Source organism: Lampetra fluviatilis, chromosome 48 (genome assembly GCF_964198595.1).
Source record: "Lampetra fluviatilis chromosome 48, kcLamFluv1.1, whole genome shotgun sequence".
NCBI classification, from domain to species: domain Eukaryota; kingdom Metazoa; phylum Chordata; class Hyperoartia; order Petromyzontiformes; family Petromyzontidae; genus Lampetra; species Lampetra fluviatilis.
The window spans coordinates 8475749-8503698 of record NC_136322.1 but is presented as its reverse complement, the minus strand read 5'-3'; the positions used below and the strand labels follow the sequence as shown (position 1 = coordinate 8503698).

Below are 27950 nucleotides of genomic sequence, written 5' to 3'. Positions count from 1 at the left end.
CCTCCAACAGTCAATGTCGCCATCATCCCCATCAACTCTACAGCCATGAATGTCTCATGGGCACCTACATTTCCTGCAGACGTTGACAGCTACACGGTTTACTTGAATGAAACCAATAACGCAACAGCAGTGAACAGCTCCGATTTGTCCTCCAACATTGCAACACAAGTGTTTACAGGTCTGGTTCCTGGTAGAAGTTACCAGGCATCTGTAACAGCGCACAGTGGCAGTTACTCCCAACCATCAGCCAACTTCACTGCCAGGACCTGTACGTATATATATATGCAGCGTTCATCTTCGTGTAATGGCTTTGATGTTTGATATTTGTTCAAAACATGCTAAAAAATCTACAAAATTTCAAACACTTCTTAAATGTGTCCCCAACTATTGACAGCATTAAATAACGGAATTCATACGTCTTTAGTGATGGGCATCATATGCAGTATTTTCCAAGATTTGAAAATATTACGTTTGTTGCGTATTTTTAATTGTACATTTGATATTCGGTACACATTCAATCAACCGGTGTTGTATATGTTAAATAAGCAAACATGTTCCGGCATAAAACATCTGCAAGCTTAAAAACAGAGAATCACCAACCCTGTGCTAATGGATTACATGAATCTGTTCCTAATATCGGTATAGTTTATGCATATTCTGGGTATGTGTTGAACTTCTTAGCACCTAATATGGCAAACCGTGTTAATCAGAGGTAGGGGGAAGGACAACAAACTAAACTAAATACAAAAATCATTCCAATGTACAGTATATTGATAAACGGTGACGAACCCAACCGATAATAGGTACAGTGCTGCATATTCTAACATGAACATAATTCATTGTAATTTATATGACCACATTGACCCCACCCTGGTCTTCGCACCTGATAGGCTCACAGTGATGACATCACCGTTACGCCTCTATTTAAGACAGAACCAGGAAGACTTCTTCACAATTCCAGCAAATCGCCTGATGAAGCTGGTTGCAATCACCAGCAAAACGCAAAATTTTAAATGTTGTGGGTTTAATCTCCAACACACTGTTGTGCTGAAGAAGTAACTGCCATGTTTTTGTTTACGTGACAAACCTTACTAAGTGGCTTTGTCCGGTGGTGGTGGGTTAACGACACATTTATATTACGCAATCTAACCCAAAAATGACCTTTATTATGCATAATATTGGTGGTGAAAGCTTACTTTTAGACCACATGTAATGCCCCTCAACTCAACTCTGATATAAACATTGAGTACCTTCTTTTGGAGGAATGCTAAGTTTGATTATAATCTCTCGAAGTGAGACTTATTGAGGCTCTGGCCTTTTCCAGTTATTGGGAATATCCAGCGTGTAGGTAAGATAATGATTTGAACAAGTTTGTATTATATTTAAACATCATAGGAGCGTGTTTGATTAATTACTTAATAGTTATTAACATGTTTAGAATTCAATACAAATATCTCGGATAATCACCCAGGAATGTCTGTCCTTAACGCTCGTGACGTCACTCCACATGCCGCACCCCTCATTAATAATCATGAGCTGATCAAGTCATTCACGTGGACCCCGCCCCCACCCTCTCATTAATAATCATGGGTGGCTTAAAGCCTTCGTCACTGCAGGAATTCATATTCCCTGGGTCTTTCGGAAAACTCAAGTGACTTTACCGAAAGACCCAAAGAATATTCAAGAGCGGGTCATTAGTTTCGATTGAATATTTCATATTAACTGCAATTTCCACCCGTCCTTGGACGGGCTATAAGCTAGTTAATAAAGAATTACAGTATAACATGAGTCACCATTATTGTAAAGCAGAGGTGGAAAGCTTAAGTTTACTAGATTTGTAAGGCTGAAGAGACTTTCTAACGTAATTGAAGGATTTAGTTTGTAAAATATATGTTCAAGAAAACAGGAGAGCACTCGAATACCGTGTGGATGTCCGAGTCCAATGGAAGTTCATATCACAGTAACCGTTGTATCTGATGTGGTATTACTTTAATGACTTTAGTTTATGACAAATACATACCCTGAAATGTGTACATCTCTAAATATTGATTTTGCCGTTGCAGTGATTCCATCAGTCAATGTCACCATCAGCCCCATCAACTCTACAGCCATGAATGTCTCATGGGAAACGAATCTTCTCGCTGTAGACGTTGACAACTACACGGTCTACTTGACTGAATCTAAGAACGCAACAGCAGTGCAGAGCTCCAATTTCCCCTCCACCATTACAACAAAAGAGTTTACAGGTCTGGTTCCTGGTAGACTTTACCAGGCGTCTGTAACAATGCACAGTGGCATTGACATCCAATCATCAGCCAACGTCCGTGAAAGAACCTGTACGTATATAAGCAGCGTTCATCTTCGTGTAATCAGTTTGATGTTTGATATGTTTTCAAAACATGCAAAAAAAATCGACAACATTGAATACACTTACTCAATGTCCCCCATTATTGACAGCATTAAATAACTTAATTAGTATGTATTTAGGGATCTAGAACATATGAAGTAATTTTCAGGAGTTAAAAAATAAGTTTGCTGCGTACTTTAAAAAGTAACGAATTAATTGTACATTTGATAATCGGTACAAATTAAATCTACAGGTGTTGTATATGTTAAATGATCAAACATGTTCGGTCATGAAATATCTACAAGCATAGAAAACGAGAATGGCAGGTCCCAACAATGTGCATTTGGATTACGTGAATCTGTTCCGAATATCGGTATATTTTATGCATATTATAGGTTTGTATGTTGCAATTTTTTAGCACCGAACATAGTCAACCGTGTTAATCAGAGTTACGGGGAAGGACAACAAACTAAACTAAATACAAAATCATTCCGCTCGACAGTATATTTATGAACTGTGACGAACCCAACCGATAATAGGTACAGTGCTGCATATTCTCAGATTAACATAATTAATTGTTATTTATATGACCACATTAACCGCACCCTGGTATTTGCATCTGATAGGCTCACAGTGATGACATCACCTTTACTCTATTTAAGACCGAACCAGAAAGACTTCTTCACAATTCTGGCAAATCGCCTGATGAAGCTGGTTGTAATCACCAGCAATACGCCAAATTGTAAATGTTATGGGTTTATTCTCTAACACACCGTTGTGCTGAAGAAGTAACTGGCATGTTTTTGTTTACGTGACCAACCTAACTAATTGGCTGTGTCGGGTAGTGGTGGGTTTATGACACATTTATATTTACGCGATCAAACCGCAAACATTACCTTTATTATGCATAATGATGGTGAAAGCTTACTTTTAGACTGCTTATGCAATTCCGCTCGACACAAGGCTGATATGAACATTGAGTGCCTTCTTTTGGAGGAATGGTAAACTTCATCATTATCTCTGGAAGCGAGACTCATTGAGGCTCTGGCTTTTCCGGTTATTGGGAATATCCAGCATTAAGTAATATAATGATTTGAACAAGTTTGTATTATATTTATACACCATATGAGCGTGCTTTATGCATTACTTAATAGCGATTAACATGTTTAGAATTCTATACAAATTAATAAATGATTACATTATACCATGAGTCACCATTATTGTAAAGCAGAGGAGGAAAGCTGAAGTTTACTGGATTTGGAAGGCTGAAGAGAATTTTGAACGTAATTGAAGGATTTACTTTGTAAAATAAATGTTCATGAAAACAGGAGAGCACACGAATACCGCGAGGATGTCCGAGTCCAATGGAAGTCCATGTCACAGTAACCGTTATTTCTGATGTGGTGTTAACTTAAATAACTTTAGTTCATGGTAAATACAGCCCTTGAAATGATACATGTCTAATTATTGATTTTGCCATTGCAGTGCCTCCAACAGTCAATGTCACCATCATCATCAACAACTCTACATCCATGAATTTGTCATGGGTACCTTTTATTGCTGGAGACGTTGACAACTACACGGTCTACTTGTATGACACTAAGAACGCAACAGCAGTGATTAGCTACAATTTGACCTCCAATACAACACAAGTGTTTACAGATCTGGTTCCTGGTAGAAGTTACAACGCATCTGTAACAGCGCACAGTGGCAGTTACTCCCAACCATCAGCCAACTTCACTGCCAGGACCTGTACGTATATGCAGCGTTCATCCTCGTGTAATCGCTTTGATGTTTGATATTAGTTTAAAACATGCTCAAAAATCGACAACATTTAATACACTTATTCAATGTCAACCATTATTGACAACATTAGATAACCGAATTAATGCGTCTTTAGTGATGGACATCATATTAAGAACTTTCCAATAATTACAAATATTACGTTTGTTGCGTACTTTTAATTGTACATTTGATAATCGGTACGCATTCAATCAACAGGTGTTGTATATGTTAAATCATCAAACATGTTCTGTCATAAAACATCTACAAGCTTATAAAAAGAGAATCCCCAACCCTGTGCTTATGGATTACATGAATCTGTTCCTAATATCGGTATAGTTTATGCATATTCTGGGTATGTGTTGAACTTCTTAGCACCGTATATAGCAAACCGTGTTAATCAGAGGTAGGGGGAAGGAAGGACAACAAACTAAACTAAATACAAAAATCATTCCAATGTACAGTATATTGATTAACGATGACTAACCCAACCGAGAATAGGTACAGTGCTGCATGTTATCAGATTAGCATAATTAATTGTAATTCATATGACCACATTAACCCCACCCAGGTCATCGCACCTGATAGGCTTACAGTGTTGACATCACCTTTACTCCTCTATTTAAGACCGAACCAGGAATACTTCTTCACAATTCCGGCAAATTGCCTGATGAAGCTGGTTGCAATCACCAGCAAAACGCAAAATTTTAGATGTTGTGGGTTTAATCTCCAACACACTGTTGTGCTGAAGAAGTAACTGCCATGTTTTTGTTTACGTGACAAACCTTACTAAGTGGCTTTGTCCGGTGGTGGTGGGTTAACGACACATTTATATTTACGCAATCTAACCCAAAAATGACCTTTATTATGTATAATACTGGTTGTGAAAGCTTACTTTTAGACTGCTTATGCAATGCGGCTTGACACAATTCTGATATTAACATTGAGTCCCTTCTTTTGGAGGAATGCTAAGTTTGATTATAATCTCTCGACGCGAGACTCATTGAGGCTCTGACCTTTTCCAGTTATTGGGAATATCCAGTGTGAAAGGTAATGATTTGAACAAGTTTGTATTATATTTACACATCATAGGAGCGTGTTTGATTCATTACTTAATAGTTATGAACATGTTTAGAATTCAATACAAATATCTACGATAATCAGCCAGGAATTGCTGCACTTAACGCTCGTGATGTCACTCCACATGCCGCACCCCTCATTAATAATCATGTGCTGATGGCATCACACATGTCAACCCCGCCCCCACCCCCTCATTAATAATCATGGGTGGCTTAAAGCCTTCGTCACTGCAGGAATTCATATTCCCTGGGTCTTTCGGAAAACTCATGTGACTTTACCGAAAGACCCAAAGAATAATCAAGAGCGGGTCATTAGTTTCGATTGAATATTTCATATTAACTGCAATTTCCATCCGTCCTTGGACGGGCTATAAGCTAGTTAATAAATAATTACAGTATAACATGAGTCACCATTATTGTAAAGCAGAGGTGGAAAGCTTAAGTTTACTGGATTTGGAAGGCTGAAGAGATTTTTTGACGTAATTGAAGGATTTAGTTTGTTTGTAAAATACATGTTCATGAAAACAGGAGAGCACACGAATACCGCGAACATGTCCGAGTCCAATGGAAGTCCATGTCACAGTAACCGTTGTATCTAACGTGGTGTTACTTTAATGACTTTAGTTGATGGTTAATGCAGACGTTGAATGTGTACGTGTGTAAATATTGTATTTGCTGTTGCAGTACCTCCAAAAGTCAATGTCACCATCAGCGCCAGCAACTCTACATCCATGAATGTCTCATGGGCACCTAATATTACTGTAGACGTTGACTACTACATGGTCTACTTTAGTGAAACTTACGACATAAACGTGAAGGGCTACAATTTGACCTCTACCAATACAACAAAAGTGTTTATAGATCTGGTTCCTGGTAGAAGTTACAACGCATCTGTAACAGCGCACAGTGGCAATGGCTCCCAAGCATCAGCCTACGTCACTGCCAGGACATGTACGTATATGGAGCGTTCATCTTCGTGTAATCGTTTTGGTTTTTGTAAACACGTGCGAAAAAATTGACTTGTTTAATAAACTTATTGAATACATTCTCAATTATCGACATTAAAGAACTGAATACATCCTTAATTATCAACATTCAGTAACTTTCAAGAATTGAAAATGACATGTTGCACATACCGTATTAAAATAAATAATACATTATAAGATTAATAATGAGGACAGGTAATTATTTTAAATTATCAAAAAAAGTATGCTGCATTTTAATGTCGATTATCAAACATCGACATGTGTAGTGAGTTCAACTGAGTCGCAGACGCAGAATTGGAGGCAACACATTTATTTAACTCCAGCACATGGGGAAACTGCCCCTTAACAGAATAACAACCTATGGTGGTGACCACCAGTCTAACTACACTAATTACACCGTAAAGAGCTACTACGGACCGGGACCACAGCTCGGGTCCAGGTCCCTGTGTTGGAGACTCGGAGAACGTAAAACGTTGACGAAGGTTTCTTCAGGATGAACAACAACCCCGGTCCCCCTCGGGACCGGCTTCTATTCTCTGTGGCGTTTCAGTTTCATTTATTAGGTATAACCCTGTGAGCCATGCGGCTCTTGACTCGGGTGCAATCGCAACAAACAAACACATGAACAAGAAACATCTTAAAGTGACTACACGCAACAGCAAAAATCCTGGAACAAAAATGTAACTTGCTGGCTGGCTCGGCCCTTGGCCACGACCACCTTCCAGAATCCTCGGGCAGGATCTGGACCCCGACCATGTGACCACCCCTAGCCCCCATTAAGGGCCCCTTTGTAGACTTAACCGGTCACTATCCTCTCCGGTCAACCAGATTGCCATGACCTTTAGTAACCTCATTCCTACAGCCGGCACTCCCACACTCTGTCCTGTAGGGTTGGCACTGCACGTGAGGTGTTGTGCAACCTAGCGCTATCAATCAGCGCTCACCGGGCCCCTCTAGGGCCGGTACTACACTCCCACCCTTGTGGTGTCCGCGATGTCGTTACACCGCACGCCGTGCCTGTGACATCCCGCGATGACACTACACATGTATAAAATCCGAACAATTTTTCGATAATTCAATCATCTCATTCAAAAAGTTAATTCCTCTAATTCATTCTAACCTCATTCAAAAATGCATTCCATCCGGCACCTTCCACCAGGCTGTCTGATGCTCTCTTTCTCGCCCAGCCTTTGCTAGGGACGCCGTTACTAGGGACACCGTTAATAGGGATGCCGTTACTAGGCACACTGTTACTAGGGATGCCGTTACTAGGCACACTGTTACTAGGGATGCCGTTACTAGGGACGCCGTTACTAGGGACGCCATTATTATGGGCTCCTATCGCAAGCCTGGCGGTCCTCACGGCCAGCAGAGAAACGTTTTAATTCCCAGTACACATCAGCTCGCGAGTGTAGCAGGATTTTGTTTTCTGTAGTCCACATAAGGTCGTAGACTAATTTTTATTTTTGCTTGCACACCGCCTGATGACCTGCTTTGAAACAATGACTAATTCACACCTTCATCTATGGAAACATGGATTTGTATTAAAGTTGAACAAGTTCGTACAGTGGGACTTCACATGGATATATTTTTACACTGAATACGGAGCGTGTATGATTGATTTCTTAATAATAATTAGGTAAATATTGACTTAAAGCTTTCATAACTGCAGAAATTCATATTCTTTGGGTCTTTCGGTAAAGCCACGTAGATAGAAAAAATTATAAAATCAAAATCACGACGTTTCAATCGCAACACAAGTAATCGTCTTCAGAGAAAAGTGGGGGAAATCTGCTGAAGCAGGCTGTTTGTAAAGGTTCAGAGATGGGAGAGGCAGCTAATGTCAATGTCGGAGAGGAATTTAAGGGGCGAGTAGGAGAGACAGACCTGGGCGGGGGCCTTCCGAGTTCCTCTGTAGTGGCAAACCGCCATTTACTATCTCACCTAAAAGTTGGCTGTGTTAGTGAATGTACCTAGCTAATATAGGTAGGTAGGATAGGAACATCTTAGCCAGTTAAACTGGTTAATAACGTCCTTCCAGTGATTGCTCAGTTTGTACCCATCTTTTAAGGTGGTGGGCACACTTGAAATTGATTTTGCCAAGACAAAGGTCCTCTGCAGACCCACTGGCTATCAGCAAAGATTCGTTCATGAAGCCATCATAATTAGGTCCAAGTATATAATGTAATACACTTTGACGAAACGTTACAGTATACCATGATTCCCCATTATTGTAAAGCAGAGGTGGAAAGTTAACGTTTACTGGATTTAGAAGGGTGAAAAGATTTTCTGACGTAATTGAAGGATGTATTTAATTTGTAAAATGTTCATTAAAATAACCCATGAATTCCACGTGGATGACCAAGTCCATATCACACACATCGTTACCGTTGTATGTGATGTGTTGTATATTACTTTCATAACTTTAGTTTATGGTAAAGGCAGCCCTTGAAATGTGTACGTGTCTAAATGTTGTATTTGCCGTTGCAGTGCCTCCAACAGTCAATGTCGCCATCAGCCCCAGCAACTCTTTAGACGTGAAGGTCTCATGGGGACCTATTATTGCTGGAGACGTTGACTACTACATTGTCTACTTGAATGAAACCAACAACTCAACAGCAGTGAAGAGCAACAATTTGACCTCCGCCATTAAAACGCAAGAGTTTAAAGATCTGGTTCCTGGTAGAAGTTACCAGGCATCTGTAACAGCGTACAGTGGCACTGGCTCCCAACCATCAGCCATTGTTACAGCCAGGACATGTACGTATATATGCAACGTTCATCTGTGTGTAATCGCTTAGATTTTTGTAAACAAGTGCTCAAAAATCGACATGTTCAATAACTCGTTGAATACATCCTCAATTATTGACATTAAATAACTTAATGCATACTTAATTATCAAAATGCAGTAACTTTCAAGAATTGAAAATTACATGTTGCACATACTTATAAAAACACCTAATACACTGTAAGTTTAATAATGAGGACAGATTAAATCAACAGGCAACTATTTTAAATTATGAAAAGCATGATGCATTTTAATGTCGATTAATTATCAGTTTAACACGTAGGCATTTAGATCGCGATCTGAACCCAAAAACGTTGATTATGAATCGATTAATTATCAAACATCGACATGTATAAAATACGACCCGTTCGATAATTCAATCATTTAATTAAAAAATTGAATTCCTCTTATTCATTATAACCTCATTCAAAAACTCATTCCATCCTGCACCTTCCACCAGGCTGGCTGATGCTCTCTTGCTCGCCCAGCCTTTGCTATGGACACCATTACCAGGGACACCGTTACTAGGGACACCGTTAATAGGGATGCAGTTACTAGGGACGCCATTACAAAGGACGCCATTACTAAGGAAGCCGTTACTCGGGACGCCATTACTAGGGATGCCATTACTAGGGATGCCGTTACTATGGATGCCATTACCAGGGACACCGTTACTGGGAACGCCGTTGCTAGGGACACCATTACTCGGGATGCCATTACTAGGGATGCCATTACTCGGGACGCCGTTACTAGGGGCGCCGTTACTAGGGACACCATTACTCGGGATGCCATTACTAGGGACGCCATTACTGGGAACGCCGTTGCTAGGGACGCCGTTACTAGGGACGCCATTACTCGGGATGCCATTACTAGGGACGCCATTACTGGGAACGCCGTTGCTAGGGACGCCATTACTCGGGACGCCGTTACTAGGGACTCCATTACTCGGGACGCCATTACTAGGGGCGCCGTTACTAGGGACACCATTACTAGGGACGCCATTACTCGGGACGCCGTTACTAGGGACGCCATTACTCGGGACGCCGTTACTAGGGACACCATTACTAGGGGCGCCGTTACTAGGGACGCCATTATTAGGGACGCCGTTATTAGGGACACCATTATTAGGGACGCCATTGTTAGGGACGCCGTTACTAGGGACGCCATTACTCGGGACGCCGTTACTAGGGACGCCATTACTAGGGACGCCGTTACTAGGGACGCCATTACTAGGGACGCCGTTACTAGGGACGCCGTTACTAGGGACGCCATTACTAGGAACGCCATTACTAGGGACACCGTTACTAGGGACGCCGTTACTAGGGACGCCATTACTAGGGACACCGTTACTAGGGACACCGTTAATAGGGATGCAGTTACTAGGGACGCCATTACTAAGGACGCCATTACTAAGGAAGCCGTTACTCGGGACGCCATTACTAGGGATGCCATTACTAGGGATGCCGTTACTATGGATGCCATTACCAGGGACACCGTTACTGGGAACGCCGTTGCTAGGGACACCATTACTCGGGATGCCATTACTAGGGATGCCATTACTCGGGACGCCGTTACTAGGGGCGCCGTTACTAGGGACACCATTACTCGGGATGCCATTACTAGGGACGCCATTACTGGGAACGCCGTTGCTAGGGACGCCGTTACTAGGGACGCCATTACTCGGGATGCCATTACTAGGGACGCCATTACTGGGAACGCCGTTGCTAGGGACGCCATTACTCGGGACGCCGTTACTAGGGACGCCATTACTCGGGACGCCATTACTAGGGGCGCCGTTACTAGGGACACCATTACTAGGGACGCCATTACTCGGGACGCCGTTACTAGGGACGCCATTACTCGGGACGCCGTTACTAGGGACACCATTACTAGGGGCGCCGTTACTAGGGACGCCATTATTAGGGACGCCGTTATTAGGGACACCATTATTAGGGACGCCATTGTTAGGGACGCCGTTACTAGGGACGCCATTACTCGGGACGCCGTTACTAGGGACGCCATTACTAAGGACGCCGTTACTAGGGACGCCATTACTAGGGACGCCGTTACTAGGGACGCCGTTACTAGGGACGCCATTACTAGGAACGCCATTACTAGGGACACCGTTACTAGGGACGCCGTTACTAGGGACGCCATTACTAGGGACACCGTTACTAGGGACGCCATTACTAGTGACGCCATTACTAGGGACGCCATTGCTAGGGACGCCGTTACTAGGGACGCCATTACTAGGGACACCGTTACTAGGGACGCCATTAGTAGGGACGCCATTACTAGGGACGCCGTTACTAGGGACGCCATTAGTAGGGACGCCATTACTAGGGACGCCATTACTAGGGACGCCATTACTAGGGACGCCATTGCTAGGGACGCCGTTACTAGGGACGCCATTACTAGGGACGCCATTACTAGGGACGCCATAACTAGGGACGCCATTACTAGGGACGCCATTAGTAGGGACGCCATTACTAGGGACACCGTTACTAGGGACGCCGTTACTAGGGACGCCATTACTAGGGACGCCGTTACTAGGGACGCCATTACTAGGGACGCCATTGCTAGGGACGCCGTTACTAGGGACGCCATTACTAGGGACGCCGTTACTAGGGACGCCATTACTAGGGACGCCATTGCTAGGGACGCCATTACTAGGGACGCCATTACTAGGGACGCCGTTACTAGGGACGCCATTACTAGGGACGCCGTTACTAGGGACGCCATTACTAGTGACGCCATTACTAGGGACGCCATTGCTAGGGACGCCATTACTAGGGACGCCATTACTAGGGACGTCGTTACTAGGGACGCCATTACTAGGGACGCCATTACTAGGGACGCCATTACTAGGGACGCCATTACTAGGGACGCCATTACTAGGGACGCCATTACTAGGGACGCCATTACTAGGGACGCCATTACTAGGGACGCCATTACTAGGGACGCCATTACTAGGGACGCCATTGCTAGGGACGCCGTTACTAGGGACGCCATTACTAGGGACGCCATTACTAGGGACGCCATTACTAGGGACGCCGTTAGTAGGGACGCCATTACTAGGGACACCGTTACTAGGGACGCCGTTACTAGGGACGCCATTACTAGGGACGCCGTTACTAGGGACGCCATTACTAGTGACGCCATTACTAGGGACGCCATTGCTAGGGACGCTGTTACTAGGGACGCCATTACTAGGGACGCCATTACTAGGGACGCCATTACTAGGGACGCCGTTACTAGGGACGCCATTACTAGGGACGCCGTTACTAGGGACGCCATTTCTAGGGACGCCATTACTCGGGACGCCATTACTTGGGACGCCATTACTAGGGACGCCATTACTAGGGACGCAATTACTAGGGACGCCATTACTAGGGACGCTATTACTAGGGACGCCATTACTAAGGACGCCGTTACTCGGGACGCCATTACGAGGGACGCCATTACTAGGGACGCCGTTACTAGGGACGCCATTACTAGGGACGCCGTTACTAGGGACGCCATTACGAGGGACGCTATTACTAGGGACGCCGTTACTAGGGACGCCATTACTAGGGACGCCATTACTAAGGACGCCGTTACTCGGGACGCCATTACGAGGGACGCCATTACTAGGGACGCCGTTACTAGGGACGCCGTTACTAGGGACGCCATTACTAGGGACGCCGTTACTAGGGACGCCATTACTAGGGACGCCGTTACTAGGGACGCCGTTACTAGGGACGCCATTACTAGGGACGCCGTTACTAGGGGCGCCATTACTAGGGACGCCATTACTAGGGACGCCGTTACTAGGGACGCCATTACTAGGGACGCCGTTATTAGGGACGCCCTTACTAGGGACGCCATTACTAGGGATGCCGTTACTAGGGACGCCGTTACTAGGGACGCCGTTACTAGGGACGCCGTTACTAGGGACGTCGTTACTAGGGACGTCGTTACTCGGGACGCCGTTACTAGGGACACCGTTACTAGGGACGCCGTTACTAGGGACGCCGTTACTAGGGAAGCCATTACTCGGGAAGCCATTACTAGGGATGCCGTTGCTAGGGACGCCATTACTAGGGACGCCGTTACTCGGGACGCCGTTACTAGGGACGCCATTACTCGGGACACCGTTACTAAGGACACCGTAACTAGGGACGCCGTTACTGGGGATGCCATTACTAGGTACGCCATTACTAGGGAAGCCATTACTAGGGACGCCGTTACTAGGGACACCATTACTAGGGACGCCATTACTAGGGACGCCGTTACTCCGGACGCCATTACTCGGGACGCCGTTACTAGTGACGCCGTTACTAGGGACGCCGTTACTAGGGACGCCATTACTCGGGACGCCATTACTAGTGACGCTGTTACTAGGGACACCATTACTAGGGACGCCGTTACTAGGGACGCCATTACTAGTGACGCCATTACTAGGGACGCCATTGCTAGGGACGCCATTACTCGGGACGCCGTTACTAGGGACGCCGTTACTAGGGACGCCGTTACTAGGGACGCCGTTACTAGGGACGCCATTACTAGGGACGCCGTTACTACGGACGCCATTACTAGGGACGCCATTACTAGGGACGCCATTACTAGGGACACCGTTACTAGGGACGCCATTACTAGGGACACCGTTACTAGGGACGCCATTACTAGGGACGCCATTACTAGGGACGCCATTACTAGGGACGCAATTACTAGGGACGCCGTTACTAGGGACGCCGTTACTAGGGACGCCGTTACTAGGGACGCCGTTACTAGGGAAGCCGTTACTCGGGACGCCGTTACGAGGGACGCCATTACTAGGGACACCATTACTAGGGACGTCGTTACTAGGGACGCCGTTACTAGGGACGCCGTTACTAGGGACGCCATTACTAGGGACGCCGTTACTAGGGGCGCCATTACTAGGGACGCCATTACTAGGGATGCCGTTACTAGGGACGCCGTTACTAGGGACGCCGTTACTAGGGACGCCGTTACTAGGGACGCCGTTACTAGGGACGTCGTTACTAGGGACGTCGTTACTCGGGACGCCGTTACTAGGGACGCCATTACTCGGGACGCCGTTACTAGGGACGCCGTTACTAGGGATGCCATTACTCGGGACGCCATTACTAGGGATGCCGTTGCTAAGGACGCCATTTCTAGGGACGCCGTTACTCGGGACGCCGTTACTAGGGACACCGTTACTAGGGACGCCGTTACTAGGGATGCCATTACTAGGGACGCCATTACTAGGGAAGCCATTACTAGGGACGCCGTTACTAGGGACACCATTACTAGGGACGCCATTACTAGGGACGCCGTTACTCGGGAAGCCATTACTCGGGACGCCGTTACTAGTGACGCCGTTACTAGGGACGCCGTTACTAGGGACGCCATTACTCGGGACGCCATTACTAGTGACGCCGTTACTAGGGACACCATTACTAGGGACGCCATTACTAGGGACGCCGTTACTAGGGACGCCGTTACTAGGGACGCCGTTACTAGGGACGCCATTGCTCGGGACGCCATTACTAGGGACGCCATTACTAGGGACGCCATTACTAGGGACGCCGTTACTAGGGACGCCTTTACTAGCGACGCCGTTACTAGGGACGCCGTTACTAGGGACGCCGTTACTAGGGACGCCATTACTAGGGAAGCCGTTACTAGGGACGCCGTTACTAGGGACACCATTACTAGGGACGCCATTACTAGGGACGCCGTTACTCCGGACGCCATTACTCGGGACGCCGTTACTAGTGACGCCGTTACTAGGGACGCCGTTACTAGGGACGCCATTACTCGGGACGCCATTACTAGTGACGCTGTTACTAGGGACACCATTACTAGGGACGCCGTTACTAGGGACGCCATTACTAGTGACGCCATTACTAGGGACGCCATTGCTAGGGACGCCATTACTCGGGACGCCGTTACTAGGGACGCCATTACTAGGGACGCCGTTACTAGGGACGCCGTTACTAGGGACACCATTACTAGGGACGCCGTTACTACGGACGCCATTTCTAGGGACGCCATTACTCGGGACGCCATTACTTGGGACGCCATTACTAGGGACGCCATTACTAGGGACGCCATTACTAGGGACACCGTTACTAGGGACGCCATTACTAGGGACACCGTTACTAGGGACGCCATTACTAGGGACGCCATTACTAGGGACGCCATTACTAGGGACGCAGTTACTAGGGACGCCGTTACTAGGGACGCCGTTACTAGGGACGCCGTTACTAGGGACGCCGTTACTAGGGAAGCCGTTACTCGGGACGCCGTTACGAGGGACGCCATTACTAGGGACGCCGTTACTAGGGACGCCGTTACTAGGGACGCCATTACTAGGGACACCATTACTAGGGACGTCATTACTAGGGACGCCGTTACTAGGGACGCCGTTACTAGGGACGCCATTACTAGGGACGCCGTTACTAGGGGCGCCATTACTAGGGACGCCATTACTAGGGACGCCGTTACTAGGGACGCCATTACTAGGGATGCCGTTACTAGGGACGCCGTTACTAGGGACGCCGTTACTAGGGACGCCGTTACTAGGGACGCCGTTACTAGGGACGTCGTTACTAGGGACGTCGTTACTCGGGACGCCGTTACTAGGGACGCCATTACTCGGGACGCCGTTACTAGGGACGCCGTTACTAGGGATGCCATTACTCGGGACGCCATTACTAGGGATGCCGTTGCTAAGGACGCCATTTCTAGGGACGCCGTTACTCGGGACGCCGTTACTAGGGACACCGTTACTAGGGACGCCGTTACTAGGGATGCCATTACTAGGGACGCCATTACTAGGGAAGCCATTACTAGGGACGCCGTTACTAGGGACACCATTACTAGGGACGCCATTACTAGGGACGCCGTTACTCGGGACGCCATTACTCGGGACGCCGTTACTAGTGACGCCGTTACTAGGGACGCCGTTACTAGGGACGCCATTACTCGGGACGCCATTACTAGTGACGCCGTTACTAGGGACACCATTACTAGGGACGCCATTACTAGGGACGCCGTTACTAGGGACGCAATTACTAGGGACGCCATTACTAGGGACGCTGTTACTAGGGACGCCGTTACTAGGGACGCCATTACTAGGGACGCCATTACTAAGGACGCCGTTACTCGGGACGCCATTACGAGGGACGCCATTACTAGGGACGCCGTTACTAGGGACGCCGTTACTAGGGACGCCATTACTAGGGACGCCGTTACTAGGGACACCATTACTAGGGACGCCGTTACTAGGGACGCCGTTACTAGGGACGCCATTACTAGGGACGCCGTTACTAGGGGCGCCATTACTAGGGACGCCATTACTAGGGACGCCGTTACTAGGGACGCCATTACTAGGGACGCCGTAATTAGGGACGCCCTTACTAGGGACGCCATTACAAGGGACGCCGTTACTAGGGACGCCGTTACTAGGGACGCCGTTACTAGGGACACCGTTACTAGGGACGTCGTTACTAGGGACGTCGTTACTCGGGACGCCGTTACTAGGGACACCGTTACTAGGGACGCCGTTACTAGGGACGCCGTTACTAGGGATGCCATTACTCGGGAAGCCATTACTAGGGATGCCGTTGCTAGGGACGCCATTACTAGGGACGCCGTTACTCGGGACGCCGTTACTAGGGACCCCATTACTCGGGACACCGTTACTAAGGACACCGTTACTAGGGACGCCGTTACTGGGGATGCCATTACTAGGTACGCCATTACTAGGGACGCCGTTACTAGGGACACCATTACTAGGGACGCCATTACTAGGGACGCCGTTACTCGGGACGCCATTACTCGGGACGCCGTTACTAGTGACGCCGTTACTAGGGACGCCGTTACTAGGGACGCCATTACTCGGGACGCCATTACTAGTGACGCCGTTACTAGGGACACCATTACTAGGGACGCCATTACTAGGGACGCCGTTACTAGGGACGCCGTTACTAGGGACGCCGTTACTAGGGACGCCATTACTCGGGACGCCATTACTAGGGACGCCATTACTAGGGACGCCATTACTAGGGACGCCGTTACTAGGGACGCCATTACTAGGGACGCCGTTACTAGGGACGCCTTTACTAGGGACGCCGTTACTAGGGACGCCGTTACTAGGGACGCCGTTACTAGGGACGCCGTTACTAGGGACGCCGTTACTAGGGACGTCGTTACTAGGGACGTCGTTACTCGGGACGCCGTTACTAGGGACGCCATTACTCGGGACGCCGTTACTAGGGACGCCGTTACTAGGGATGCCATTACTCGGGACGCTGTGACTAGGGACGCCATTACTAGGGACGCCATTACTAGGGACGCCATTACTAGGGACGCCGTTACTAGGGACGCCATTACTAGGGACGCCGTTACTAGGGACGCCATTTCTAGGGACGCCATTACTCGGGACGCCATTACTTGGGACGCCATTACTAGGGACGCCATTACTAGGGACGCAATTACTAGGGACGCCATTTCTAGGGACGCCATTACTCGGGACGCTATTACTAGGGACGCTATTACTAGGGACGCCGTTACTAGGGACGCCATTACTAGGGACGCCATCACTAAGGACGCCGTTACTCGGGACGCCATTACGAGGGACGCCATTACTAGGGACGCCGTTACTAGGGACGCCGTTTCTAGGGACGCCATTACTAGGGACGCCGTTACTAGGGACGCCATTACTAGGGACGCCGTTACTAGGGACGCCGTTACTAGGGACGCCATTACTAGGGACGCCGTTACTAGGGGCGCCATTACTAGGGACGCCATTACTAGGGACGCCGTTACTAGGGACGCCATTACTAGGGACGCCGTTATTAGGGACGCCCTTACTAGGGACGCCATTACTAGGGACGCCGTTACTAGGGACGCCGTTACTAGGGACGCCGTTACTAGGGACGCCGTTACTAGGGACGTCGTTACTAGGGACGTCGTTACTCGGGACGCCGTTACTAGGGACACCGTTACTAGGGACGCCGTTACTAGGGACGCCGTTACTAGGGATGCCATTACTCGGGAAGCCATTACTAGGGATGCCGTTGCTGGGGACGCCATTACTAGGGACGCCGTTACTCGGGACGCCGTTACTAGGGACGCCATTACTCGGGACACCGTTACTAAGGACACCGTTACTAGGGACGCCGTTACTGGGGATGCCATTACTAGGTACGCCATTACTAGGGAAGCCATTACTAGGGACGCCGTTACTAGGGACACCATTACTAGGGACGCCATTACTAGGGACGCCGTTACTCCGGACGCCATTACTCGGGACGCCGTTACTAGTGACGCCGTTACTAGGGACGCCGTTACTAGGGACGCCATTACTCGGGACGCCATTACTAGTGACGCTGTTACTAGGGACACCATTACTAGGGACGCCGTTACTAGGGACGCCATTACTAGTGACGCCATTACTAGGGACGCCATTGCTAGGGACGCCATTACTCGGGACGCCGTTACTAGGGACGCCATTACTAGGGACGCCGTTACTAGGGACGCCGTTACTAGGGACGCCATTACTAGGGACGCCGTTACTACGGACGCCATTTCTAGGGACGCCATTACTCGGGACGCCATTACTTGGGACGCCATTACTAGGGACGCCATTACTAGGGACGCCATTACTAGGGACACCGTTACTAGGGACGCCATTACTAGGGACACCGTTACTAGGGACGCCATTACTAGGGACGCCATTACTAGGGACGCCATTACTAGGGACGCAATTACTAGGGACGCCGTTACTAGGGACGCCGTTACTAGGGACGCCGTTACTAGGGACGCCGTTACTAGGGAAGCCGTTACTCGGGACGCCGTTACGAGGGACGCCATTACTAGGGACGCCGTTACTAGGGACGCCGTTACTAGGGACGCCATTACTAGGGACACCATTACTAGGGACGTCATTACTAGGGACGCCGTTACTAGGGACGCCGTTACTAGGGACGCCATTACTAGGGACGCCGTTACTAGGGGCGCCATTACTAGGGACGCCATTACTAGGGACGCCGTTACTAGGGACGCCGTTACTAGGGATGCCGTTACTAGGGACGCCGTTACTAGGGACGCCGTTACTAGGGACGCCGTTACTAGGGACGCCGTTACTAGGGACGTCGTTACTAGGGACGCCATTACTAGGGACGCCGTTACTAGGGACGCCGTTACTAGGGACGCCATTACTAGGGACGCCGTTACTAGGGACGCCGTTACTTGGGACACCATTACTAGGGACGCCATTACTAGGGACGCCGTTACTCCGGACGCCATTACTCGGGACGCCGTTACTAGTGACGCCGTTACTAGGGACGCCGTTACTAGGGACGCCATTTCTCGGGACGCCATTACTAGTGACGCTGTTACTAGGGACACCATTACTAGGGACGCCGTTACTAGGGACGCCATTACTAGTGACGCCATTACTAGGGACGCCATTGCTAGGGACGCCATTACTCGGGACGCCGTTACTAGGGACGCCATTACTAGGGACGCCGTTACTAGGGACGCCATTACTAGGGACGCCATTACTAGGGACGCCGTTACTACGGACGCCATTTCTAGGGACGCCATTACTCGGGACGCCATTACTTGGGACGCCATTACTAGGGACGCCATTACTAGGGACGCCATTACTAGGGACACCGTTACTAGGGACGCCATTACTAGGGACACCGTTTCTAGGGACGCCATTACTAGGGACGCCATTACTAGGGACGCCATTACTAGGGACGCAATTACTAGGGACGCCGTTACTAGGGACGCCGTTACTAGGGACGCCGTTACTAGGGACGCCGTTACAAGGGAAGCCGTTACTCGGGACGCCGTTACGAGGGACGCCATTACTAGGGACGCCGTTACTAGGGACGCCGTTACTAGGGACGCCATTACTAGGGACACCATTACTAGGGACGTCATTACTAGGGACACCATTACTAGGGACGCCGTTACTAGGGACGCCGTTACTAGGGACGCCGTTACTAGGGACGCCATTACTAGGGACGCCGTTACTAGGGACGCCGTTACTAGGGACGCCATTACTAGGGACGCCGTTACTAGGGACGCCGTTACTAGGGACGCCATTACTAGGGACGCCGTTACTAGGGGCGCCATTACTAGGGACGCCATTACTAGGGACGCCGTTACTAGGGACGCCATTACTAGGGATGCCGTTACTAGGGACGCCGTTACTAGGGACGCCGTTACTAGGGACGCCGTTACTAGGGACGCCGTTACTAGGGACGTCGTTACTAGGGACGTCGTTACTCGGGACGCCGTTACTAGGGACGCCATTACTCGGGACGCCGTTACTAGGGACGCCGTTACTAGGGATGCCATTACTCGGGACGCCATTACTAGGGATGCCGTTGCTAAGGACGCCATTTCTAGGGACGCCGTTACTCGGGACGCCGTTACTAGGGACACCGTTACTAGGGACGCCGTTACTAGGGATGCCATTACTAGGGACGCCATTACTAGGGAAGCCATTACTAGGGACGCCGTTACTAGGGACACCATTACTAGGGACGCCATTACTAGGGACGCCGTTACTCGGGACGCCATTACTCGGGACGCCGTTACTAGTGACGCCGTTACTAGGGACGCCGTTACTAGGGACGCCATTACTCGGGACGCCATTACTAGTGACGCCGTTACTAGGGACACCATTACTAGGGACGCCGTTACTAGGGACGCCGTTACTAGGGACGCCGTTACTAGGGACGCCGTTACTAGGGACGCCATTACTCGGGACGCCATTACTAGGGACGCCATTACTAGGGACGCCATTACTAGGGACGCCGTTACTAGGGACGCCATTACTAGGGACGCCGTTACTAGGGACGCCTTTACTAGGGACGCCGTTACTAGGGACGCCGTTACTAGGGACGCCGTTACTAGGGACGCCGTTACTAGGGACGCCGTTACTAGGGACGTCGTTACTAGGGACGTCGTTACTCGGGACGCCGTTACTAGGGACGCCATTACTCGGGACGCCGTTACTAGGGACGCCGTTACTAGGGATGCCATTACTCGGGACGCTGTTACTAGGCACGCCATTACTAGGGACGCCATTACTAGGGACGCCATTACTAGGGACGCCGTTACTAGGGACGCCATTACTAGGGACGCCGTTACTAGGGACGCCATTTCTAGGGACGCCATTACTCGGGACGCCATTACTTGTGACGCCATTACTAGGGACGCCATTACTAGGGACGCTATTACTAGGGACGCCGTTACTAGGGACGCCATTACTAGGGACGCCATTACTAAGGACGCCGTTACTCGGGACGCCATTACGAGGGACGCCATTACTAGGGACGCCGTTACTAGGGACGCCGTTACTAGGGACGCCATTACTAGGGACGCCGTTACTAGGGACACCATTACTAGGGACGCCGTTACTAGGGACGCCGTTACTAGGGACGCCATTACTAGGGACGCCGTTACTAGGGGCGCCATTACTAGGGACGCCATTACTAGGGACGCCGTTACTAGGGACGCCATTACTAGGGACGACGTAATTAGGGACGCCCTTACTAGGGACGCCATTACAAGGGACGCCGTTACTAGGGACGCCGTTACTAGGGACGCCGTTACTAGGGACACCGTTACTAGGGACGTCGTTACTAGGGACGTCGTTACTCGGGACGCCGTTACTAGGGACACCGTTACTAGGGACGCCGTTACTAGGGACGCCGTTACTAGGGATGCCATTACTCGGGAAGCCATTACTAGGGATGCCGTTGCTAGGGACGCCATTACTAGGGACGCCGTTACTCGGGACGCCGTTACTAGGGACCCCATTTCTCGGGACACCGTTACTAAGGACACCGTTACTAGGGACGCCGTTACTGGGGATGCCATTACTAGGTACGCCATTACTAGGGACGCCGTTACTAGGGACACCATTACTAGGGACGCCATTACTAGGGACGCCGTTACTCGGGACGCCATTACTCGGGACGCCGTTACTAGTGACGCCGTTACTAGGGACGCCGTTACTAGGGACGCCATTACTCGGGACGCCATTACTAGTGACGCCGTTACTAGGGACACCATTACTAGGGACGCCATTACTAGGGACGCCGTTACTAGGGACGCCGTTACTAGGGACGCCGTTACTAGGGACGCCATTACTCGGGACGCCATTACTAGGGACGCCATTACTAGGGACGCCATTACTAGGGACGCCGTTACTAGGGACGCCATTACTAGGGACGCCGTTACTAGGGACGCCTTTACTAGGGACGCCGTTACTAGGGACGCCGTTACTAGGGACGCCGTTACTAGGGACGCCGTTACTAGGGACGCCGTTACTAGGGACGTCGTTACTAGGGACGTCGTTACTCGGGACGCCGTTACTAGGGACGCCATTACTCGGGACGCCGTTACTAGGGACGCCGTTACTAGGGATGCCTTTACTCGGGACGCTGTTACTAGGGACGCCATTACTAGGGACGCCATTACTAGGGACGCCGTTACTAGGGACGCCGTTACTAGGGACGCCGTTACTAGGGACGCCATTTCTAGGGACGCCATTACTCGGGACGCCATTACTTGGGACGCCATTACTAGGGACGCCATTACTAGGGACGCAATTACTAGGGACGCCATTACTAGGGACGCTATTACTAGGGACGCCGTTACTAGGGACGCCATTACTAGGGACGCCATCACTAAGGACGCCGTTACTCGGGACGCCATTACGAGGGACGCCATTACTAGGGACGCCGTTACTAGGGACGCCGTTACTAGGGACGCCATTACTAGGAACGCCGTTACTAGGGACGCCATTACTAGGGACGCCGTTACTAGGGACGCCGTTACTAGGGACGCCATTACTAGGGACGCCGTTACTAGGGGCGCCATTACTAGGGACGCCATTACTAGGGACGCCGTTACTAGGGACGCCGTTACTAGGGACGCCGTTACTAGGGACACCGTTACTAGGGACGTCGTTACTAGGGACGTCGTTACTCGGGACGCCGTTACTAGGGACACCGTTACTAGGGACGCCGTTACTAGGGACGCCGTTACTAGGGATGCCATTACTCGGGAAGCCATTACTAGGGATGCCGTTGCTAGGGACGCCATTACTAGGGACGCCGTTACTCGGGACGCCGTTACTAGGGACCCCATTACTCGGGACACCGTTACTAAGGACACCGTTACTAGGGACGCCGTTACTGGGGATGCCATTACTAGGTACGCCATTACTAGGGACGCCGTTACTAGGGACACCATTACTAGGGACGCCATTACTAGGGACGCCGTTACTCGGGACGCCATTACTCGGGACGCCGTTACTAGTGACGCCGTTACTAGGGACGCCGTTACTAGGGACGCCATTACTCGGGACGCCATTACTAGTGACGCCGTTACTAGGGACACCATTACTAGGGACGCCATTACTAGGGACGCCGTTACTAGGGACGCCGTTACTAGGGACGCCGTTACTAGGGACGCCATTACTCAGGACGCCATTACTAGGGACGCCATTACTAGGGACGCCATTACTAGGGACGCCGTTACTAGGGACGCCATTACTAGGGACGCCGTTACTAGGGACGCCTTTACTAGGGACGCCGTTACTAGGGACGCCGTTACTAGGGACGCCGTTACTAGGGACGTCGTTACTAGGGACGTCGTTACTCGGGACGCCGTTACTAGGGACGCCATTACTCGGGACGCCGTTACTAGGGACGCCGTTACTAGGGATGCCATTACTCGGGACGCTGTTACTAGGGACGCCATTACTAGGGACGCCATTACTAGGGACGCCATTACTAGGGACGCCGTTACTAGGGACGCCATTACTAGGGACGCCGTTACTAGGGACGCCATTTCTAGGGACGCCATTACTCGGGACGCCATTACTTGGGACGCCATTACTAGGGACGCCATTACTAGGGACGCAATTACTAGGGACGCCATTACTAGGGACGCTATTACTAGGGACGCCGTTACTAGGGACGCCATTACTAGGGACGCCATCACTAAGGACGCCGTTACTCGGGACGCCATTACGAGGGACGCCATTACTAGGGACGCCGTTACTAGGGACGCCGTTACTAGGGACGCCATTACTAGGGACGCCGTTACTAGGGACGCCATTACTAGGGACGCCGTTACTAGGGACGCCGTTACTAGGGACGCCATTACTAGGGACGCCGTTACTAGGGGCGCCATTACTAGGGACGCCATTACTAGGGACGCCGTTACTAGGGACGCCATTACTAGGGACGCCGTTATTAGGGACGCCCTTACTAGGGACGCCATTACTAGGGACGCCGTTACTAAGGACGCCGTTACTAGGGACGCCGTTACTAGGGACGCCGTTACTAGGGACGTCGTTACTAGGGACGTCGTTACTCGGGACGCCGTTACTAGGGACACCGTTACTAGGGACGCCGTTACTAGGGACGCCGTTACTAGGGATGCCATTACTCGGGAAGCCATTACTAGGGATGCCGTTGCTAGGGACGCCATTACTAGGGACGCCGTTACTCGGGACGCCGTTACTAGGGATGCCATTACTCGGGACACCGTTACTAAGGACACCGTTACTAGGGACGCCGTTACTGGGGATGCCATTACTAGGTACGCCATTACTAGGGAAGCCATTACTAGGGACGCCGTTACTAGGGACACCATTACTAGGGACGCCATTACTAGGGACGCCGTTACTCCGGACGCCATTACTCGGGACGCCGTTACTAGTGACGCCGTTACTAGGGACGCCGTTACTAGGGACGCCATTACTCGGGACGCCATTACTAGTGACGCTGTTACTAGGGACATCATTACTAGGGACGCCGTTACTAGGGACGCCATTACTAGTGACGCCATTACTAGGGACGCCATTGCTAGGGACGCCATTACTCGGGACGCCGTTACTAGGGACGCCATTACTAGGGACGCCGTTACTAGGGACGCCGTTACTAGGGACGCCATTACTAGGGACGCCGTTACTACGGACGCCATTTCTAGGGACGCCATTACTCGGGACGCCATTACTTGGGACGCCATTACTAGGGACGCCATTACTAGGGACGCCATTACTAGGGACACCGTTACTAGGGACGCCATTACTAGGGACACCGTTACTAGGGACGCCATTACTAGGGACGCCATTACTAGGGACGCCATTACTAGGGACGCAATTACTAGGGACGCCGTTACTAGGGAAGCCGTTACTAGGGACGCCGTTACTAGGGACGCCGTTACTAGGGAAGCCGTTACTCGGGACGCCGTTACGAGGGACGCCATTACTAGGGACGCCGTTACTAGGGACGCCGTTACTAGGGACGCCATTACTAGGGACACCATTACTAGGGACGTCATTACTAGGGACGCCGTTACTAGGGACGCCGTTACTAGGGACGCCATTACTAGGGACGCCGTTACTAGGGGCGCCATTACTAGGGACGCCATTACTAGGGACGCCGTTACTAGGGACGCCGTTACTAGGGATGCCGTTACTAGGGACGCCGTTACTAGGGACGCCGTTACTAGGGACGCCGTTACTAGGGACGCCGTTACTAGGGACGTCGTTACTAGGGACGTCGTTACTCGGGACGCCGTTACTAGGGACGCCATTACTCGGGACGCCGTTACTAGGGATGCCGTTACTAGGGATGCCATTACTCGGGACGCCATTACTAGGTATGCCGTTGCTAAGGACGCCATTACTAGGGACGCCGTTACTCGGGACGCCGTTACTAGGGACACCGTTACTAGGGACGCCGTTACTAGGGATGCCATTACTAGGGACGCCATTACTAGGGAAGCCATTACTAGGGACGCCGTTACTAGGGACACCATTACTAGGGACGCCATTACTAGGGACGCCGTTACTCGGGACGCCATTACTCGGGACGCCGTTACTAGTGACGCCGTTACTAGGGACGCCGTTACTAGGGACGCCATTACTCGGGACGCCATTACTAGTGACGCCGTTACTAGGGACACCATTACTAGGGACGCCATTACTCGGGACGCCGTTACTAGTTACGCCGTTACTAGGGACGCCGTTACTAGGGACGCCATTACTCGGGACGCCATTACTAGGGACGCCATTACTAGGGACGCCGTTACTAGGGACACCGTTACTAGGGACGCCTATCGCAAGCCTGGCGGTCCTCATGTCCAGCAGAGAAAAGTTTTAATTCCTACTACACATCAGCTCGTTAGTGTAGCAGGATTTTGAATTTTGTAGTCCACATAGGTCGTAGAATCATTTATATTTTTGCTTGCACACCATCTGATAACGTGCTTTGAAACAATGACTAATTCTTACCTTCATCTATGGAAACATGGATTTGCATAGAAGTTCATCAAGTTCGTACAGTGGGACTTGATACAGATATAAATTCACACTGAATACGGAGCGTGTATGATTGATTGCTTAATAATAATTAGCTACATGTTTACAATTTAACACACTTTGACAAAAGATTACAGTTCAATATGAGTCCCCATCATTGCAAAGCAGAGGTGGAAAGCTTAAGTTTACTGGATTTGTAAGGTTGAAAAGTCTTTCTGACGTAATTGATTTGTAAAATGTTCATTAAAAATAACCCATGAATTCTAGTCCATATCAGAGAAATTATAACTGTTGTATCTGATGCGTGGTATGTTACTTTATTAACTTTAGATTAAGGCAAATGCAGCCCTTGAAATGTGTACGTGTCTAAATATTGCATTTGCCGTTGCAGTGCCTCCAAAAGTTAATGTCACCATCGGCATCAACAGCACTACAGCCATGAATGTCTCATGGGCACCTATTATTGCTGTAGACGTTGACTACTACATTGTCTACTTGAATGAAACCAACAACTCAACAGCAGTGAAGAGCTACAATTTGACCTCCACCAATACAACACAAGTGTTTACTGATCTGGTTCCTGGTAGAAGTTACCAGGCATCTGTAACAGCGTACAGTGGCACTGGCTCCCAACCATCAGCCATCGTCACAGCCAGGACATGTAAGTATATGCAACGTTCATCTTCGTGTAATCGCTTTGATTTTTGTAAACAAGTGCTCAAAAAATCGACACGTTTAATAACCCGTTGAATACATCCTCAATTAGTGACATCAAAGCACTTAATGCATACTTAATTATCAAAATGCAGTAACTTTCAAGAATTTAAAATGAGAAGTTGCACACACTTATAAAAACGAATACACTATAGGTTTAATAATGAGGACAGATTAAATCTACAGGCAACTATTTTACATTATAAAAAAAAGCATGATGCATTTTAATGTCGATTAATTTTCAAACATCGACATGTATAAAATACGACTCATTGTTCGATAATTCAATCATCTAATTCAAAAATGAATTCCTCTAATTCATTATAACCTCATTCAAAAACTCATTCCATCCGGCACCTTCCACCAGGCTGACTGATGCTCTCTTGCTCGCCCAGCCTTTGCTATGGATGCCATTACTAGGGACACCGTTACTAGGGACACCGTTAATAGGGACACCGTTACTGAGGACACCGTTACTGAGGACACCGTTACTAGGGACACCGTTTCTAGGGACACCGTTACTAGGGACACCGTTACTAGGGACACCGTTACTAGGGACACCGTTACTAGGGACACCGTTACTAGGGACACCGTTACTAGGGACACCGTTTCTAGGGAAATCGTTTCTAGGGACACCGTTACTAGTGTAATAAAGGACTCGATCACTGGGTCTGTCTCCGTTGTCCTTTATTTGGGTTCTTACACTTGTCCCACACGGCCCTCGCTCAGAGCCCCTCCGCTTGGCAACTCCACAGCTGTCTTCGCTCCCGTAGCCTCCTCGCTCCTGCAGCTCTGCTGCAGATCCCCTTTGCAGCTCTCCGGCTGCCCTCACTGCAGCTCCACCGCTGCTCCTCGTTCCTCTGTGCTCGGTCACCGCTGGCCGACGGTGCCGAAT

General features: G+C 49.5%; 1 protein-coding gene across 1 annotated transcript in view; it reads left to right on the top strand.

The window, feature by feature from the left end:
* The window catches only part of LOC144948245 (receptor-type tyrosine-protein phosphatase beta-like), a 111708-nt gene that overhangs the window by 49131 nt on the left and 34627 nt on the right, over nucleotides 1-27950 (top strand). Inside the window, exons 10-12 of the mRNA XM_078877669.1 lie at nucleotides 3833-4099; nucleotides 5893-6159; nucleotides 26733-27002. Of these exons, the coding sequence (XP_078733795.1) occupies nucleotides 3833-4099; nucleotides 5893-6159; nucleotides 26733-27002 (804 nt within the window). The remainder of the gene's footprint in view (nucleotides 1-3832; nucleotides 4100-5892; nucleotides 6160-26732; nucleotides 27003-27950) is intronic.